Here is a 19,394-nt window from a genome sequence, read left to right as displayed (position 1 = left end):
ATAACAGTAAAGTGTATCTTGGGACTATAAACAGTATACATTGTAATATGCGTTCTAACAGAAAAATGTGACAGATGCGTGGAAATTATGACAGCTTTCCAAAGTGGACTCTGTAAATATCGTGTTACCTCTAAGCGTGTTGTTTTAGTCTTCCGTTCCTGTTATTTTGTAACCCGAACAAGGTACAGTTAACATTTAAGACAGGTGCTATGGGAGCTGTCCCTGGTGCTGAAAACGGTAGCAACCAACCCCCACCCCACACACCCCAAAAATGTCCTCCGGAGACTGTCGTAATGCCGTTTTGATAACAATGTGGTAATGCCTCAGTGCAAACAATAGTAAACAAAGAGACAGCACACCCTTACAATCAGCTTCGACCTACAAGTTTGTCTTCGGTGATAGGCTTTGAAAATGGCGTTACATCACATCGTATTTTTATGTGAACTTGCGATATTTCTCATATCATTAAGCCATTCAACTATACTTCGCGTGGTCACGAGCATGACTAATTTATATGTGAGTTACTGGAATGATTAGGAAGTAACCTACGCACTGTGCATCTAGTTTTAAAGCAGGTTTATGCATGTGTATGAAATACGGCGTGTGTTTCTTCTGAAGCGGAAATGAATGCCTACTGAATATAAATGAACGAAGACACAAGAACGGCGTGGACATTTTCAGATAAAAAAAAAACACGTGATTTTCTTTACTACGAAAAAGGGGGGATTTTGTTATTTTGCGCGGACTTATCTTGCGAAGAGATGGCGCCTTTTCTTCTGTCAATAAACAAATCTGGAGAAACGCCCTCTCTCTGCTCTGTGTCTTGAGAGATAATTTAGTTTACAGCACGCGCGCAGAACCAAAAGAATCAACACACAAGTGTTTAAAAGACAAACGATGCCCACAGTGAGTAAGTAAGTAAGTGAGAGAGAGAGAGAGAGAGAGAGAGAGAGAGAGAGAGAGAGAGACTAACGGAGAAATTCATTGAACCTGTCGACTTGATGAATAAGAGTTCGTCGAAAACATCTGGTTGGAAATAGTGTTCGTCAAAACATTGCGCTACAGCTCACTAAGTGGAGAAATTATTAATCAACCTCACATATACTGTTTCTAAACATGGCAGAATATTCCCGCGAGCGACATATTGCATAGTATCATGAGATATTAGAGTGTTTTTTTTTTAATTAAAGCAGTGTGGTGAGTGCGTAAGATACGAAAAAAAGTCCGTTCTAGTTTCTCCTTTTACGCACAACCACGTTTGTTTGTCTGTTTGCTTATTAGAATTTCCCTGATGTTCTTTAACAGGAATACTAATAAGGATAGTTTCTCATACCATCAGTTATTAGCGCAACTGAGCCATTAAAGCAAGGCGTGTCGTTAAGGGAAAGGAGAGACAAAACATGTGACCCAAAACATCTCTCCCAGTCCTAGCGGATGTACACATCCACTTTCAAAATAACATTCTGTGCTCGTTTCTGATTATGTCCGCATGTCGAAAAGTTGTAAATTCCTTCTCAGATGCAAAAAGTCACTCATCATCACCCCTCCTCCCCTTTTTCTTTCTTTCTTTCTTTCTTTCTTTCTTTCTCTCTCTTGTTTGGCATTTTAAGTGGCCTACAGAGCACATGATCAGCTAAAAAAAAAAAAAATCATCGAGTATTTTCGACTCTGCCTGCCTGGCTGCCGACAATGTGCGAAGATTCCATAAAGGGTACTTTAAGAGTACGCCAGTAGAATAAAATTACTTGTAGTTTCGTTACGGTGCGACGAAAAATGCATGGCCAGAAGCTCACCCTGTCGCTCATAGCTGACTGAATTGTTAGCTTCCGTACAATGCAGTGGGCCCACTTTGACAGACTTTTTCATTACAAACAAACCTCAGTAAAGTAGCTGTTCGAACAAACATATTTTGTTTTGTTCTGTGGCACCCTCTCAATTGACCCTTTAGCCCCTAACCCCCCCCCCCCCCCCCCAACAACCTAGAACAACTAATTTGACCGTTCCATACCTGAAATCACTGTACGGATGAATAATCCAGTTGCCAGCTGATTTGACACGCTCTTGTTCCTTTTCCACCGCCTTTTGGCTCCCGAACATTCGCAGAGAAAATTTATTGACTCCAGGTTGTAACATGGAACTAAACTGTCGTTGCATGTAAGTTTGATTGTCCCTTGATTCTCCATCATCAACCACGATCTGTCCATCCTCGGACTTTGAACGCGCGACAGAATTGGTTCTGGACTGTTGGTTCTGGGTCTGTCCCGAGCCATGGACAGTTGAGGACGCCTTTCTGCTGGGTGCGTTTGAAAAAGACACCCTTGAGTCTTTCTTGTCAGAGACACCAGCGCTTGTAGCTGGGGCCCCAATGCTAACAGTCTCGGCCCCTTGTCCCTGTGCTAAAGAGCCAGCTGGAGTTATTGAGCCGTCCATGCTTGTGGTGGAACCGCAAGCAGTTGGTCTTTTCTCGTCGTCAGGTGCGGCTGTCCCACCTGTCTGCTTCTCCTGTTTAGAAATAATTGAAGACAAGCTCACTGAAGTGGCGGTGTCTCTTCTGCAATCTCCGTTTAGGATGCATTTCATGCCGGGGCCATCCTCACCTTCGACACCAGCGGCCAACGTTTTTACCGTTGTTGTCCCATCGGTCCAGTCCCCTCCAGCTCTGGTGAGCGAGTCGCCAGAGCCAGAAACATCTTCCTGGCAAAGCACAGATGATACAGTGGCGCTCGCACATAAAACAGGCGCGGACTCCTTGTCTTGTGGGAGACGGAGATCATTGTTGTTTGAGTATTTGCTCGCTGCTGCCGCTGCTCCCCCTCCTGGTGTTAAATTCTTCATCTTGGAGCAGTCAAGAAACCCTCCGCCGATGCAACCATCTCCTGCGCCCCGCTGCTGGCATTTGTGGTCCTCATCGCTGTCCTCCGCTTCGTCCATGACGGTTTTGCTCTCCAGTGGCGGAGTGGAGCCCTGACGCAGCCAGGTTGCGAAAGCGGAGACGTGGGCTGTAGCCTACAGTCCTTGGATCTTCCTTCCAATGTCACCACTACCAGACGCCACACCAGTCCCGTTTCTATGGCAGCAAGCGCAGCTGTTCTCTCTCTCTTTTGATAACACACCCAGTGCATACTCTTGCTTGACAGATAACAGAAAATGTTCGAGTAAACTAAGAAAAAAATACTGTTATGAAAAAGAAATCACAACTCTACCAATATATATATATATATATATATAGCAATATATTGGTAGAGTTGTGAAATATATATTTGTGTGTGTGTGTGTGTGTGTGTGTGTGTGTGTGTATACACATTCATACACATACATATATCAATATTAAATTCCTTAGCTGAAAATTATTTTTAAAGCAAATAGAATTACATAAATGCTTATATATTATTGTTCTTATCCTGTTTCTTTCAGACTTACTGGACATGAATAACATTTTATGTGAAATGTGAAGGCCATGTGGGTGACTTTCAATGTCAGGCAGACCATGATTGTGACGAGGCAATATTGTTAGGCCAAGTTCATCCACAGCATCAGTTTGACCGTAGCGCAGCCCACGGTTTGGCCAACTCGTTGATGAGTACATGGCGCCATCTAGTGTTGATTTTTTTTAAGAGCATGCGTAAAGTAAGTATTGTAATTGGAGAGGGTTTCCTGTTTCTGTGTAGCCATACCCAATCATCATATTGTAAAAGTGACTCGAAAGCTGTCTTTTGGTCAGCGGGTGACCACACGTAAACCCAGGGGGACCCCAGTTAAAACAGAATTTCGGATAAACCTAGTGTTCAGAGGGGTTGCTGAATAAATCGTGCCATTTTCATATCATCCGACTACAATATTTTGTTAGGCTATTTGAAAGTGGGAGTCAGTTGTGAAATTCGGAAAATGGGAGAGATTTTCAGAGGGCTGGAATGCTTCTCTAAAAAATGTTTGTATGTTTGTTCGACTGTCTGTCCGTTTGAAGATGAGGCTACTTGTGGTTGCGTGATTACTTGGGTTACTCAAGGATGGTGTCGTCGAAGCAGCTGCTGACGGGCATATTTGAGTCAGACAGACGGATGAAGAGTTGCATGATACAGGCGTCAGTCACTGTTTATGGGGAACTGACATGAGTGTCGACATTTAATGTCAGGTCAAGTGATATCTGTGGAGCTGAAGTAAAAAATATAACGAAAGAAAGAAAGAAAGAAAGAAAGATGTTTAAACCGATCGTTTTAGAATCGGTTTGTTATTCACTTCATACGGTATCCTCAGTGTCGTCACAAAGTGATAGGTGGTTCTGTCATGTCTTTCTGCTGTGTGACACGGTTTGTAACTTACCAGTTGCCGTGAGCATTCATTGCCCGTTATTACGAACAGATGAGAATACTTTCTCCTCCCTCGTATCGTTAAAGTGTACTGATCATTAAACGGGCTTTGAATTCATACGTTGCACTTTTGTACATTTGTGATTACGTGACTAATCTCCAACTGGCAATGAACGCGCCGTTTTTCTCGCTAAACTTTATAGTGGTGCGTTTTGGTGGAAAAAATATTCTTAAGGCACAAGCTACATGTTGTCATGCGCAGTTTAACACGCCAGTCCTGGAGAATAAGGATCACCGTTTATGTGAAAGACCCAGGCTACGGCTTTTGGCAGGGTGCTTGGTTTCACTCTAATTGCATCTGAGTGTCTTAGATAGGGTGCAAGGGAGGTGCTTTACGCAAACATAGCTGGATAAGCCGCTGCTTGGCTCAAAACAAGCGTCTTTCTCTCAGAGTGGAGTGCTGGTGGCCGAATAGCTCAACGGTGCCGGAGAGTCGTTTTTGATCAGGAGAGATTGAAATGCAGGTCTAAATGTAATTATGGCCTCATATTCAGATATTACAGTTTGTAATAGTTTTTTTTTAATCCGGTCAATGGCGCAACTGTAAACCCAGAATGGAATTCAGGTTAATTTAATGAAGCTCTTCCATTTGTGGCATCAATTAAAAAAAATGCTCAATGGGATTTAATACTTCGTTAAATCCCTACGTCATACACTTACAACAGACACATTTTTGGAACAGACAAGACAACAAAATAAAATCAAATAACTTTTATTCTGATTGTGCAAGCCCGTACAGACGACAGTGTTTCAGATTTGCTATGTTGCTAAGGCAAAAAAGTTTATACACTTCTATCGAGGTTTTTATTTTATTATTATCATCTTTTTTTAACACTTCAACAAACGTCTTAAAACTTTGAAATGGCACGCATTCAGTCACGATACTAAACACATTATCGTAAAGTATGGCTCCTGAATCTTTTCTACAGGTGAGGATTAACAAGCACATCAAGAACCTTCACTAAATGTTAGATCAATTTTCACGGACTTCTGTTAAAATGTAAAAAATTAGAAACGTCTAAATTAAAAAAAATGTCCAAATTCCGTGTCTATTTCTTTTGGGATAAAAGACGAGGTTTCGGATGACGTGGAGAGGAATTTGACTCCTTTAGCGTTAAAATTGGTCCTTTTCACGAGGATTATTGCGGAATACTTAGCTATGGAAACCGTTGAGTCTTGTTAAAACAACAACAGCAGAAAAAAAAAAATCTTTTTTTTTTTTAATTATGACACTGAAATGTAAATAGGTAAGCAAACGACAAAATAGGACAGTTTTGCCATTCTAATCTCAAACAGTGCGCATTCACATGCAGCCAACACCTTCCCGTCCTTTCATGGGGGAAAAAAATATGGGGGGAGGGGGAAAAAAAACGTACGTGACATTAGGACCAAGGTGGGTGCTGCATTGAATATTTAATTCAAAACATTTCTACAACTTTATGTTAAATATAGCACACACATTAGTAGTGGATTGACTTTAAGGCTTACAGGAAACAAGGACTGCAGGTAGAACAGAAAAAAAAGAAAAGAAAAGAAAAGAGAAACCACCACCATCAGAAGACCTGTGGTTTTCGACCACAGACTCCATTGATTTCGGTCATTCACTGTTTCTGCTACAGTCCTGTGAAGAGACACAGCTAAGAGAACTCGACACATCAAAACATTTTGCAGCACATCCCATGCGTTAGAACGGTGAAGAATACAAACAGAGGCTTGCTTTCTTTTTCTTTTTTTTTTTTTTGTTTTCTTTTTTTTTGTTGTTTTTAAAGATGTTATAGTACAGGCTAAAGGAATTGTGTGGAAAGCAGTGGAGGAAGCCACACAAACCATCACCGACAGGCCGTTCCCCATGGTTACAAAGGGTTTCCTTTTTTTTTTTTTCTCTCTCCCCACTAACACGTGTATGACAGCAATAACACAATCATGCAATACTCTCAGACCCTGCCCCCCCACCCCCACCCTCAAACACCCACCACCACCACCTTCACTCTCCCTCTCCAATTCCTCCCCCTGGCTTTTATTTAAAAAAAAAACAAAAAAACACACACACACACATTTGCCTGCAGTGCCCTAACGGAGAGGAATATCAGAGAAAAAAAAGAAAAAGGTTAAAAGAAACTGATCAATACTCTAAGGACATTTACACTCGAGCAAAACAAACAAAAACAAACAAAAGAAACAGAATCATTTTCAAACTGCAGGGCACAGGATGTACTGTGCTACGCGGCAATTTAATCCTCTTCTTTACTGTAGTATAGTAGTCATCAGGACTTCTGTAGGGAGAAAGGTGGGGGGGGGGGCGGGGAGACGTTAAACAGAGTACATTCTGTTTGCGGTTCACAAGCGAAACACAGTTTCTAGAAATGAAAGAGCGTACAATGACCAGGGCGCCTGTGTGCGTCTCACCTACCGGCTTGCTTAGTTAGAATTCCTTTGCCTGACATTCTTGTCTTTGTGGTTTGTGGCAACGTTGCTCTTCCTGAAATCAAAACACGTCAAGAGTTAGACCTTTCCACCACGAAGCAGCTGCATTCACTGGCTAAACAACAACAACAACAACAACAACAACAACAACGACAAAACCCAAATCTGCCATTCAAAACACTAGCTGAGGCTCTTTCAGAGCAACTCGGCATCAATCCCATGCAGCACGTTACACAGGGAAGAAATGTACTCACAGTGGAGCAGACCCTGAGTCGTCATCTGTATTCCAGAAGGACCGTGTGAAGAAAAGAAAAGGAGAGAAAGAGAGGGAAAAAAAAGTGTCAGTCATCCTGGGGAATGAAAGCTGAAGTACATGCCAGTCTTTTGTCTTAAACCAAGAGCTGAATCAGCAGGCAGAGATAATTATCTGGACGGTAAACCAGTTAGGCTTGGAACGCTAGGACGCTACGTGTGCCGAGGTAAGTCGGTCTGTTGACCGAACGTCCGTCTCTCAAATTCACGGACAGGGGAAAGGCCCTCCAGCCAAGGTTTACAGTGCATTCCCATGTAAAACAAGTCTTCTGCACCGTATCCAATAACAGCACACAAAAGCTGAATACTCTATTAATGTGTAATCCTTGTTGTTTCTGATATGAAAAGCTTTAATGCACTCTACGCCAGACTTTCTCCTGTGGACTTTTTTTGTCCAATATCTACTTTTACACGCCTTTAATAAAACAACACACGACAAATGGATCCATGCAGAAATATAACAACCATGCAAATGGATTATTTCTGGAGCAAGGCCACCCCCCCCCCCCCACCCCAACCCCAATGTGGCACTTTCATGCAGAGAGCAAAGGAAAAAAAAAAAAAGAGAGATCAATTAAAAAAAACAAAACAAAAAAAAAAAAACACAAAAACAAAAAGGAATAAACCCCCCGTTCACACTCGAAAAAGCAACGAATTCACGCAAATGCCGGTATGTAAGAAGGGACTGCTAGTCTAGCCTACGACCTTCTCTGCCTCCTTTCCCCCCCACACACACACACACACACACACACACTCCCTCAGACCTGAAGGAGACCCTTAAAACCACACCGCAAATTACTCAAAACTGACTCATGCAAAACGAATCAGACGCCGAGAGGGGGGGAGAGAAGCATGCAAGATACTATTTATCTTCCCAAAACCTTTCCCTTCCAGGTACGTTACTTCATTATCAAAACAGATCGGACACAGTGTGTACCGCTATCGGACTTAACAGACCCTTTCACTGGCCATGCCAAGAGTCAGTGAGATTCCATTGGAACCAAAAAAACCAAAACCAAAAAACCAACTGAAACAGAACCTCATCAATTTCAAAGGGTGTGTGAGTAATGCAGTCAGATGTAGATACAATGGCACGCCAGTGAAAGAGTAGATGGTAGCGAGCATTTGAGCTGGTAGCCATTATAAGTTACAAAGCGATGCACTCAAGACTCCTAATAGCTTCACTTTATCTCAGTCTGGAAAGAAGTCTGACATGCAGTTTTGTTTTTTTTTGTTTTGTTTTTTTTTTAAATCACTTACCACAACGTAAAAGCAGCAGCAAACAGAAAAACAAACAGAATAAATCATAAAAATACATCTAGCTAAGCAAAACTACACATGACAATACTGAAAGAAGAAGAAACATACCAATTTAACCACAACAAATGAAAATAACAATAATCAATCACAATCGAATACGATTCAATAACCCTGACCATTACTGTAACACAAATACGATCACTATCAAGGAAATACAGGTGGAAAAAGGGGAAAAAAAAAAATATGAGAATCAAAATGAAACTAGATGTATACAACAACCATTCCATGGACAGTGCATAATACCAGATTAAATTAAAAAAAAAAAAGAAAGAAAAAGGCAGAAGAAAAGTGCTACCCATGTGACCCGGGAGCGTAATGCAAGGAGAGGGCATTCTAAGACTCCAAAGGAGTAACCATGGCAACAAGAGCCAAAGGTTCCACAGATTCCAATAAAACTGAAAGTTCTACTGGCCCCACGTTAACATTCCTCTGCATTCTATACGAACATCTCTGGCCTTTTTTTCCTTCACATTCCGCTCCCGGGGCTGCAGCCCGACCTGCTCCAGTCGCTTACCGTCATTGATCTCATCAGGCTTTCTCCTCTTCTCGTAGATGAAGATGATGGTGATGAGGATGATGACTTCGGCGACGATGCCGAGGAAGGGCCAGAGGGCAGCCAGGCGGCTGCGGACGCGCAGCTGGATTTCGGCGATGCCTTCGCCCATGTCGTTCTTACCGTAGCACTGGTACACACCCATGTCCTGGTTAATGTCCAGGTCATTGATGTACAGGGTGGTCTTGTTTGGAGTGCTCTTGATCTCGTACTTGTCGGTGCCGTTGGCAATCAGCTAAAAGTTCACGGGCAGGGAACATTCATTATGTGAGTACAGGTGAGTAGCATCAGAGTATCTCCCCAGAGAAACAGCAAACTCTTAAAACAAAACTGGGTTTAGACCTCCAAACAGACAGGTCAAGTGAAGGAAGAGCTCATCTGAGAACACTGGATAGGGTCTTAGACACACACACACATGAGTGATAACTTGTCTGAGGGTCTGAATAGGAGCTTAACAGACAGAATAGAAAGCTTGACAGAACAGAATTAACACAGGGATCGTAATTAGGAACAGTCAGGTCTACGTCTGTACATTACACCAGGACTGGCTCTCACTGTGACATTACGTATGTGATTGGCTGCTGTGATAGCCACCACGAAAACGGTTACAACCATTGTGTGGTAAGTGAGATATGGTTTGACACAAAGAGTGTTAGTGGAGTGTATTTGTGTGTGTGTGTGTGTGTGTGTGTGTGTATTCATACATTGCTTTATTCAGCAAAGCAAATCCATACCGCTTTGTCGCCAGCATCGCCCACCTTCACGAACCAGGCCCAGTCGGTGGGCAGAGGGTAACTGTGACTCAGACACTCCAGCACACCTTTGTCTTTCTCATTGCCATGCTCTGAGGCCTTCTTGGCATAGACATGGGGCTGGGCTAAGGGCAGAGGAGAATGGTCAGGTTTACATCTAGGTGGGAATTGCCACAGAGGTGACGATACAATACTACCATGATATTTGGGCCACGATACGATATTATTGCAATTATTTACATTTTACAGTACAGCAAGTATTGCGGTTCGATTCTGCGATATATTGAAATTTATTTTTCCCCATACATTATTACAATGCATGATAAGTCATAAGGAAAATGACACACGACTCAGTTCATCTCACTTGAATCTTCCCATTTAATTCCATGAACAAAATTACCCACTGCACTTTGTGGACTGTGCAACTCGCCTCCCAGTAACTCTGGGTGGTGCCTTGTGAGATTAGCGCTGAAGTTGGTCGTATTTCCCAAGTATTTGATTTTCATGTGGCACTGTTTGCAAACAGCACGTTGCATGTCAAGCTCATTATTCGCTGTAATTTGGAAGCCGAAATAAAGCCACACTCTCAACTTGAAAGCATACGGCGCGTTAAGTATAAGAGTCTCCGCAGCCATCTTAGAGACTCTGACTTCCTTTCCAATTACCACTGTGACGCAAGAGAAGAACGAGGTCTTGCACTATTTTGTAGACTTCAGAAGCAACGTTACCAGAGTAGATGTATGTACCAAAATAAAAGTATATTAAACAAATGAAAAACAAATTCTTGAATAATATTAAATAAATAAATACCGATACTTGGCACCATTGATTCGATATAATATCATGCCGAAAAATATCATTATACCGCTATGAGGACTAATATCGGGGGTGCCATCCTGTGTTGTTTGTTGTGGGCATGTAAAGCCCTTTGAGACTTCGAATAGTGATACTGGGCTCCAAACAAACTTGAACTTTGAACTTTTTTAACTTGCACTTGATTTTTAACTTACTCGATTTTTTCTCCCTACTAGTTATGCTAAAGTATCTGTATGCAGGGGGGAAGGGTCTAGTTCATTTAAAATGCATTTGTGGGTATTTCCCAAATGGAAATGGCTTTCATTGACGTTAAGCGTTCGGCGTTTAAATAAGTTGTGTCCAACAAATTTTCTGAACCAAACTGCAAAATGTAAGGTTCATTAAATAATTTCCCCAAATGGAAAACCCGTTCCATTGACTTGCAATGAAACAAACAAATTAAAAAAAAAAAATCATACAATTATCATTTAAAAAATGAATAATAAAAGCTAAAAACAAAATAAACAAAGCTTACTTTTGACTTCAATTACTTCCTCTGCCTGGGGCTCAGTCTGGAAGACACAGGCGTATTTGCCTCCCGCTTGGTGATTAATGGATGTGAGGCTATTAGAAGGGAGTGAGAGAGAGGGAGAGAGAGAGAGAGAGAGAGAGAGAAACATAAGAACATGAAATAAATCGATGCCGTCACCAGTTTACCCAACAGCCCCCCCCTTTACACATGGCTGTGCCATCGGCGCTCCGACATACAAAAGGTACTCCTGCTTAAGGTGTGGGAAAGACTGAGTAAAAAAAGAACAAAACAGTAGGTCTCCATTTGGCAAACTGCCCAGGCGTTGCCATAGAAACAACAATCACACCCTTTGTTGTGTGTGTGTGTGTGTGTGTCTCTAATGGAGAATTAAGGTCACCCAGGTCGAGCCGCTCACGGCGCTTATCCACACTGCCTGGCCTACTAGCAGTGCGGCACGTCAGCCCTGTCAGTCTTACTGCCCGTCAACAACAACAGCAGCAGCAGCGCTGCCTGCGGCCACGCGGCTAATGGACAGGATCTAAATACAGCCGTCGCATTAGAGCTGTGCAGGAGTGAGGCCGGGCGAAACATGCACGCACGCACACACACACACACACACACACACACACACACACGCACACACACACGCACACACACACGCACACACACACGCACACACACACGCACACGCACACACGCACACACACGCACACACGCACACACACACGCACACACACACGTGCTGGAGTGTGAATTTCACACACACACACACACACACACACACACACACGTGCTGGAGTGTGAATTTCTAAGCCTTTTTTTTTTTTTCACACACACACACACACACACACACACACACACACACACACACACACACTGTGTCATGATCCTGGGATTGTGGTTTTGTGCCTATTTTTATTTTGAAGCATGATTAAGACACGGTGAGTTAAACTGCATTTCATTCATATTTATATATATAAAACATTTCCGTAAAATGTTGTTTTGATAATATTTTAAAATGTTTGCATAGATACTTTTATTTTATTTCATTTAAAACATCCTATTAGAGCGAGGCATCCTCGTGTTGGACGGCAGTGAGATAAAAAGCAAAGGCTGTGTAGTTGGGAGGTGGAACGTACTTGTACTCCGTGTATGTCGTAGGAACGTCAGACACCGTGCTCTCGATGGTCTTCCCATCCTTGGTCCAGTACACGCCTTTCACTGGGCCCGCCGGGTTGGTCAGGTTGCATTTCAGAACCGCGGAGGTTTTATTGACCACCTCTGTCGGCTCAGTCAGGATCAGAGCCTCTGAACGGGGCAAAGACAGACGGGAAGAATCGCAAAAATCAGTTTTCGAAAACACGGTCACCGCAAATCGCACACGTAGACATACGAGCACGTTACATGTGCCTCTTGGATAAGAAACGCTTCCTGTTGTGCAATGCAAAGCCCTTACGCATTCTGACACATTGCTCAACGCAGCCTCTTCAGGGGCGTTAGTGTATTTCACTGGAAGAGGATTTAAGACTGAAGGATCTACTGGCAGAATCACTTTTTACAAACCCTCAGACCAACTGCAAAAAAAAGTACACAGTGCTGGCGCCAAGAATCAACAGGTGAAAGGCAGTGTGAAAAACACAGAGCTTGTCCTGGATGAAAGCTGTGTATGGCTGGATCATACAGAGGAGCTCTGCCTTTGACCACTGCAGTCAGAGAGGGGAAGAGAGAGACGCAGAGCTACACGGAAACTACACTACACAATAAGGAGGGAGAGAGAGAGAGAGAGAGACAAAAAAGAGAGACTTTGTAATGAACACAAGCAGAAGACTTAATCCCCAATCAGAAACGGACGTGGAAGGATAACATCTTCTTGAGAAGAAGAGAAAGACTGAGGAGCGTTCAGATGGAAGTTTGGTTGTATGTGGAGAAAGGGGAAAAAAGAAAAAGAAAAAAAGAAAAAGGAAAAGAAAAAAAAATGGGTGGTGTTGGACATCAAGGCCAAATGACGCCTCGTTGTGGCTCATGTTTGGTCGCAAAGTTGCTGTGTTCTTTACAGGAACACTAGTATTCCGGAAAAACACCACAATCTAAAGACAGGATTTCAAGGGCTAACCCGCCAGCACCTAGACAGCATCCTAAAGCCCAGACACAAACAAAGCATCTAAGATAGCAATGAGAACAGGGCAGAAACCAATTCCTTCCTCTTTTCTTTTTTTTTTTTTTTTTAACTTTCCCAGAAAACCCTTTTACTGCTTTTCAACTGCCCTCCTCAGGTCTTCTACGCTGCATTTTCACTGACTGTAAACATTTCTCTTTACATGCTTATATGTAGAGGAAGCAGGGCACAGAGCCAGAGATTCAGTGGCATCAATCTGGTGGAGAAGAACATTACTATCAGGGACTAACACAGAGCTACGGGGGTGGGACGGAGGAAGGGGGGCGCGGGGGGGGGGGGGGGTTGCTCACGGTTGTAGTCAGGAGGTTGGAAGGCGATTTCCACATCTGAGCGTGAGCCCATGTGGGGATGTGTGGGTGTATGTGGGAGACACGCAGTGGAGCTGGTGGTGGGTGGGGGTCAGCGCTCAAAAGGTCAAAGGTCAGGACGGAGGGAGGAGGAGGAGGAGGAGGAGGGAGGAGTCTACGGAGCTCATCGTCTTCTACGAGGGCAGAGAGGGTGTTCGGAGACCAACAGGTCTCAACAGCCCTCTCTCTTTCCTCTTTTCCGCCACTCACTTTCGAACACTATAATATTAGCTTGCGAGCGGATCCACTTGACTTTGGGCGGGGTGTTCAGGTCGTTGCGGTCGGGGTCGTTGGAAGCCCGGCACTCGTATACGCCCGTGTCGTTGAGCGTGAGGTTGAACAGGTGAAAGGTGCTGGTGGCGTGGTGGATGTAGGTGGCGTTGATCCGGACGCGGTCGTCCCGCGCCCCGTCAAACAGCTGGATGAAGGTTTCCTGCGGCTCCTCCCCCTCGATAAACCACCACTGCACCTCGGGGATGGGGTTCCCTATGACCTCGCAATGCAGCTCCGCACTGTCCTCCACCAGCTTCATCTGGGACAGGGGCGATTTGACGAAGCCCGCTGGACACCGCACCCAGCGCGTTCATACACACACGGCCCCGCCATGGAGGAGGGACGGGCGAATATGAATTTGGTTTGGTTTGAGAGAGCACCGGATGGAAGAATGATATGTATTGAGGAGAAATGTCAAAACAAAAAAAAAAAAGGGAAGCAAAAGAAGAGATTAGAATGTGGAGTAAAGAAATACACAAATCAGAAAGGGCATGGTTTTGAGTAACATTACTGCTTACGTTCAAATCTTGGACCATGAAAGTTCAACTGTGATAAAGTTAGAAAAATACAGCAACATACTCAAAACCATTTCAGTAAAAGAAAAAAAAAAAACAGAGACATGCATTAAAAATGAATGAAACAGAGAGAGTGTGTGAGGGAGAGAGAGAGAGAGAGAGAGAGAGAGTGAGTGAGTGCGAGCGAGAGAGAAACAGTGATCAAGCAGGATGAAATGAGAATTAAAATTTAATAGAAAACACCACATACAGAGAAATAAATACATAAATGAGGATGGGAGACTTCGAAACAAGCCCAAGAGTCAAATTCAATTAAGTGGTTGATCTTGACAAAACCTGAAGATTCTTGAAGATTTGCCGTTCGTTTTGTTTTGTTTTGTTTTTTTTCGTGTGTGTGAGAGTGTCCTTCCCCCCTCACGCATCTCATAACTCGAGGCTTTACAACCTAAAGCCCCTCTCAGGAGAGTGTGGAGACTTCCCGTAGAATAGAACCTACGGCTCCGGACTCAGAGTAATCACATTCCCACGATCCAAACTGGGCTGGGCTCTCTTAATCCCCCACGGAGAACTCCGAGTCCAGCTCCACTGGAACTCCATGGAACAATACGCACACACACACAGGGTGGAAAAACCTTGGACTGGCTTCAAAAGGCAGTTCAAAAGATCAATGGCCACAGGTTGTTTTTCCTCTCTACATAACCTCAACAGTGGCCTGCATTCTTCTCCACCATTTCAAAACAGGGTGTTGTAATTACACGCTAACACACACACACACACACACGTCCTCCCCTTCGTTCCTGAAGGTGAGAGAGAAGAATGAGTGTAAAATGCAGACGAGGTCTTATACTTTAAACCTCAAGTGTCAACTCGGCTGTGAGGTGTTTATGTCCGGGACAGGCAAACTGCTTCATGATATGTGTTGCCTGACGCTCTAAATAACGCATGCCCTTTTAGTCAAGGAAGCCTGTTTCACTCTGCCAAAAGGTCACTCCCTCCAGTCTTTGCCTAACAAAACTGCAAAATAGATTTACACTCCCAATGACCTCTGAAAGAGCGCGTGTTCTCAAAATGACAAAGGTCAGTCCAGTGGCGAGAATTCTCACACAGACACGGCTTCAACAAACACATCGAAACAAACACGGTGTTCTACCTGTGTGTTTCTATGTAGACAACCAGCTCGTGAAGGACACTCAAAACAAAAGACAGGCTAATGGCACACTGAAATTCCACTGGAGCAAAGTACACTGCTTAATGGACGCGAATGTTTACCCCATCTGCAGAGAATAAGCTGTATGTATCTTGGTCAGTAATGGTGATGACATTGTGGATTATAATCATGCTGAGTAAAAAAAATTAATCACCATTTTGGACATAAAAACGAGGACAGTCGATCTGTAGCTTACAGAACAGTTGATCTGACCTCAAATGAAAAAGGGAGCCAAGAGGGAGGCCACGTTTCCTTAAAACCATGAAGCAAAAAACATGAGTCCGAGTATGAATTCTAACAAAACTAAAAAGACAAACAAACAAACAAACAAACAAACCAGCAGGCATGTTTTGCAGACATGTGAGTTGTTACACCATAAATTTCACTTGTGCTCAAAAATATCTGAGACCAGCCCGGGGCTGTATAAACCAGCGCTGACTGTTCCTATCATCTGCACTCAAATATGAAGTCTGCATAAGTTCCAAAGAAGCACAGCCAAGATATTAATCAGGCCTGGACAAGCTGTTCTAGAGAAAGAATAACTTGAAGGGAAGGCTACACTATGAAACGGGATTTCTCAGTCAGGTGACCAGTAATAACGAGACGAAAGTCAAAACCGCCCAATAGGAATGTTTCTAATTCTTTTCCTGTTAGGCAATTTAGGCCTTTGGCTTAACACTATCCTGCAAACTTGGGAATTGTGCTATGGAAAGCACAGAGCTCTCCTTATTCCATAATTATGATGTAGCAAAACAACTAACAGCTCACAAGTTGGAAACCCATTAAGAGTGTATTCCCAAACAAACGTTGACTGTGATAAGTCAATGCACAAAAGGCTTTCTCTAGACCCTGGCTGATGATGACTACCTGCATGCTCTCCCTAACCTAATTTTCCAAGCAGAGCTGAGCAATGACTGAGCTCGAGGGAAATCTAATTTTAATTCCTGATTTGGAACTGCCGTGGTATGAGAGAGATTCTGCTACGGGGCTGCCGCAGACTTCTTCGGGGACATTTTCCTAGCCCGGCACTTACGTGCACAATATCATAACGAGGCCAATTTAAAAAAAATCTTGCAGAGTGGGGGAAAAAAAAGAGAATAAAGCGAAGTGTTTTGTTTAAAACGCAGAGCTTACTCAGCAGCTAACTGCTAATACCGAAGCTACAAGGTGTGCTGTGTTCTTGAGTATAAATGTACGTAAAAAAACAGAACTGTTAGTTGTCTTTGTCGCGTAAAATAACTGTCCACATTTACAATAACAATCCAAGCCAAAGTAGGCTGGGTGGGTGTCTATACTGATGTGCGCTTGCTGGCACGGTCGACTCTAATAACATAACCTTTCCCCAACCGCGTTTAGCACTCGTTTACTTGTATCTGCAACCGTGACAAGGATTAGATGGATTAACAGGAACTGCTATAAAGAAGAAAACCACTTCAGTAGACGGAAAATATATTAAAAATGCTGACCGTTCTAAACCATCATGGTCCTTAATGATTAACTTATTATCTCAATGGAACTATTCCAGCGTCACGTGTTACAGATATCTCAATGTGCTTCTTTCGCTCATTCACAATCAAAGAAACTGTAAAAGGAAATAAAAGTACGCGGTCATAATAATTCTGGATTATATAAACCGACATGTTGAAGATCTATATGCGATACGTTGGAAAGAGTCACAGTTTGCAACCTAATTGCACTAAAGGAGCATTATAACACGCTTATTCTTAAAACCCGGGGAACATACATCGCTAGATGTAATAATCGTCTTGTCTCACGCCTGGTTGGTTAATCTGATGGTGTTACACCCGAGGCAGGTTTAGTTCAACTCGGTGGGTTAATCATCTGTTGTTTTCGCTTGCGGTAACTTGAAGAATCATTCAGTTACAGTACAACCAACGTTAACAAGCAATATACATAGCTAACGAGAAGAAAAAAGCACAGCCCCTGAACCGACAGCCTGATTTTTCAGACACACATAATAATACTAGCGAGTACTCAGTACAGATTCAGAAAGATGCCATCACCAATCAATGCTGCCCGAGGGTTTTCCACAAGGCGAACTGGTCTACGCCGGTTTACACACAGCACGCTAGTTAGCGTGCTTTATGGGACGACCCCGTTTATATCAAACAAATAAATAAATAACCCACCAAACAGACTTTTACAACATTGTAACAACCGATTTTTTAAACATTGGAATCGTTCAATGTTGTTGTCATATGCCGCGGAGCACGTGATGTGACATTTTACTCATTAGAACTATTAATACGACACATTTTAGCGAAACGGCTAAATCACAAATTTACATCCGTAGCATCTCAGAGAATTTGTTGGTGGGTGGTATATATTACACATTTAGCTAAAACCGCTGGTCAAAACCACAGTGTCATGTCATCTTGGTATTTTACCCAGAAAATCTAGGATTTCAAATTCAGTCTAGCGACTGTTAAACTGGCTAATTTAGCCAAGCATCCAATAAATTTTTAAAAAGACCACTGGCAAGCTAACGTTACTAGCTTTTCAGAGCTACTTACGGCGTGGAATTCAGAGGTAAAAAACAAATTTTACAAAAAAAAAAATATACAAGAAGAAAACGTTAACAAAAACAGCTTGTGGTTATTCAGACAGTAACTAGTTACTGTATTCTTAACTGAGCCGCCTAGCCATGACACTATTTGGGGAAAATGGACCTTTAGACGGCCAGCCAACTAAGGTTAAAGCCTATTAATAAATCATACAGTTTTGACATTATTTAAGATTCTTTCGACTAAACATTTCTTCTAAGGTATCCAGTCTTACGAATTTCAGTGGGTAAGGTCAGATCTGGGGGAACACCAAAGCTAATTATCGTCAGTTAGCAAGGCAGCATAGCTAGTTAAAGCTACGTCGGTTGCAGACATCTTACCTGTCCGAGCACTAGCCTGGGAAAAAACTAATAAAATGACGGCAAAGCCCCACAACGACTTCATGCTGACACTCCTTTACGAGTATTTAAGTTTAAATTACAAGACAGTTGGTCGTCTGTAGACCAGTTAGAAAAAAAAATCGGACTGAAAAGGAAGACGAAATCGTCCCCGTTCCACTTCGACCAGTTCGTCGTCCTCTATTTGTTCCTTCCCGATGGTTTGTCAGAGACCCGCACGTACGCACCAACACACCCAGACGTCATCACGTCCGGTCACAAAAAAAAAAGAAAAAAACTATGGGGCGGTAACAAGCACGTGCCAACCTCAGGATAATCCTGCACACGCAAAAAATGTAGCTTGTACTGTTTACCGAGGTATTTTGCAAGCATTTCGTAACTTGCATCGTACCTGTTAGTTTCAAAAATATTTTAGCACAATAATGGAGCCTCATTTGTAATAGCCATACACATAATACAGAAACTACTATAACAACTTGTACTATATCATATTATTAACCGAACTTCTTTAAAAATAAACGCATCAAAATAACTCCATTTTGTTGTTGTACTGTTGTTCAGTATTCTATCCTCAGGGGACTGTTATGATTATAAATATTTTCCTAGCAAAACAAAGCCATAGGGCTAATTTATTAGGAGGTTTACTACTTGTTCTGAGTTAACTAACTCAGAGTTTTCACTAAACCTGCTTTCTGGAACATCCCCCTGGTGATTTGTTTTTTGTTTTAGTTTTTGGGGTTTTTTGTAACGGGGGTGGCCCAATGGTCACTGACAGTACTTTATAGAGTATACTGTATAGGGGGATGGCAGGTTAAAAAGAGGGATAGCACCATCCCCCTACAAATTGCCTACTGACTGTAATTCTCTAAGTTATAAATTGACTAAAGATAAAATATAG

The 19,394-nt window shown here is 42.8% G+C and overlaps 2 protein-coding genes across 3 annotated transcripts in view; both read right to left on the bottom strand.

Annotated features, from left to right (window-relative positions):
• Nucleotides 1-2,430, bottom strand: part of hcn2b (hyperpolarization activated cyclic nucleotide-gated potassium channel 2b) — a 38,675-nt gene extending 36,245 nt beyond the window's left edge. The window contains 1 exon segment of the mRNA XM_030785658.1: nt 2,009-2,430. Coding sequence (XP_030641518.1) covers nt 2,009-2,430 — 422 coding nt within the window.
• Nucleotides 2,431-5,063: 2,633 nt separating this feature from the next.
• Nucleotides 5,064-18,680, bottom strand: bsg (basigin). 2 transcript variants are annotated; one of them, XM_030785656.1, is made up of 9 exons: nt 18,479-18,680; nt 13,789-14,139; nt 12,195-12,363; nt 11,059-11,147; nt 9,711-9,853; nt 8,938-9,211; nt 7,046-7,070; nt 6,778-6,846; nt 5,064-6,640 (listed from the first exon to the last, which is right to left on the bottom strand). In XM_030785656.1, exons 1-8 carry the CDS (start codon nt 18,540-18,542, stop codon nt 6,786-6,788), a joined length of 1,176 nt encoding a protein of 391 aa, XP_030641516.1. In that variant the 5' UTR covers nt 18,543-18,680; the 3' UTR covers nt 5,064-6,640; nt 6,778-6,785. The 2 variants fall into 2 exon arrangements, with proteins under 2 accessions (XP_030641516.1, XP_030641517.1); XM_030785657.1 differs by lacking the exon at nt 13,789-14,139.
• Between the last annotated feature and the right edge of the window lie 714 nt (nt 18,681-19,394).

The sequence above is a fragment of the Chanos chanos genome, chromosome 9 (genome assembly GCF_902362185.1).
Source record: "Chanos chanos chromosome 9, fChaCha1.1, whole genome shotgun sequence".
Classification (NCBI taxonomy): Eukaryota; Metazoa; Chordata; class Actinopteri; order Gonorynchiformes; family Chanidae; genus Chanos; species Chanos chanos.
The sequence above is the reverse complement of the archived record's forward strand: the minus strand, read 5'-3'. Positions and strand labels throughout refer to the sequence as shown.

What these genes read in the sequence shown, in the direction of transcription:
- bsg (XM_030785656.1), bottom strand. Translation starts at nt 18,542, where the DNA reads ATGAAGTCGTTGTGGGGCTTTGCCGTCATTTTATTAGTTTTTTCCCAG. An exon ending in CCAGGCTAGTGCTCGGACAG is followed by an intron (nt 14,140 to 18,478) that starts GTAAGATGTCTG and finishes TGCGGTGTCCAG; the next exon opens with CGGGCTTCGTCAAATCGCCC. An exon ending in GACTCAGGGTCTGCTCCACT is followed by an intron (nt 6,847 to 7,045) that starts GTGAGTACATTT and finishes TTTTGATTTCAG; the next exon opens with GAAGAGCAACGTTGCCACAA.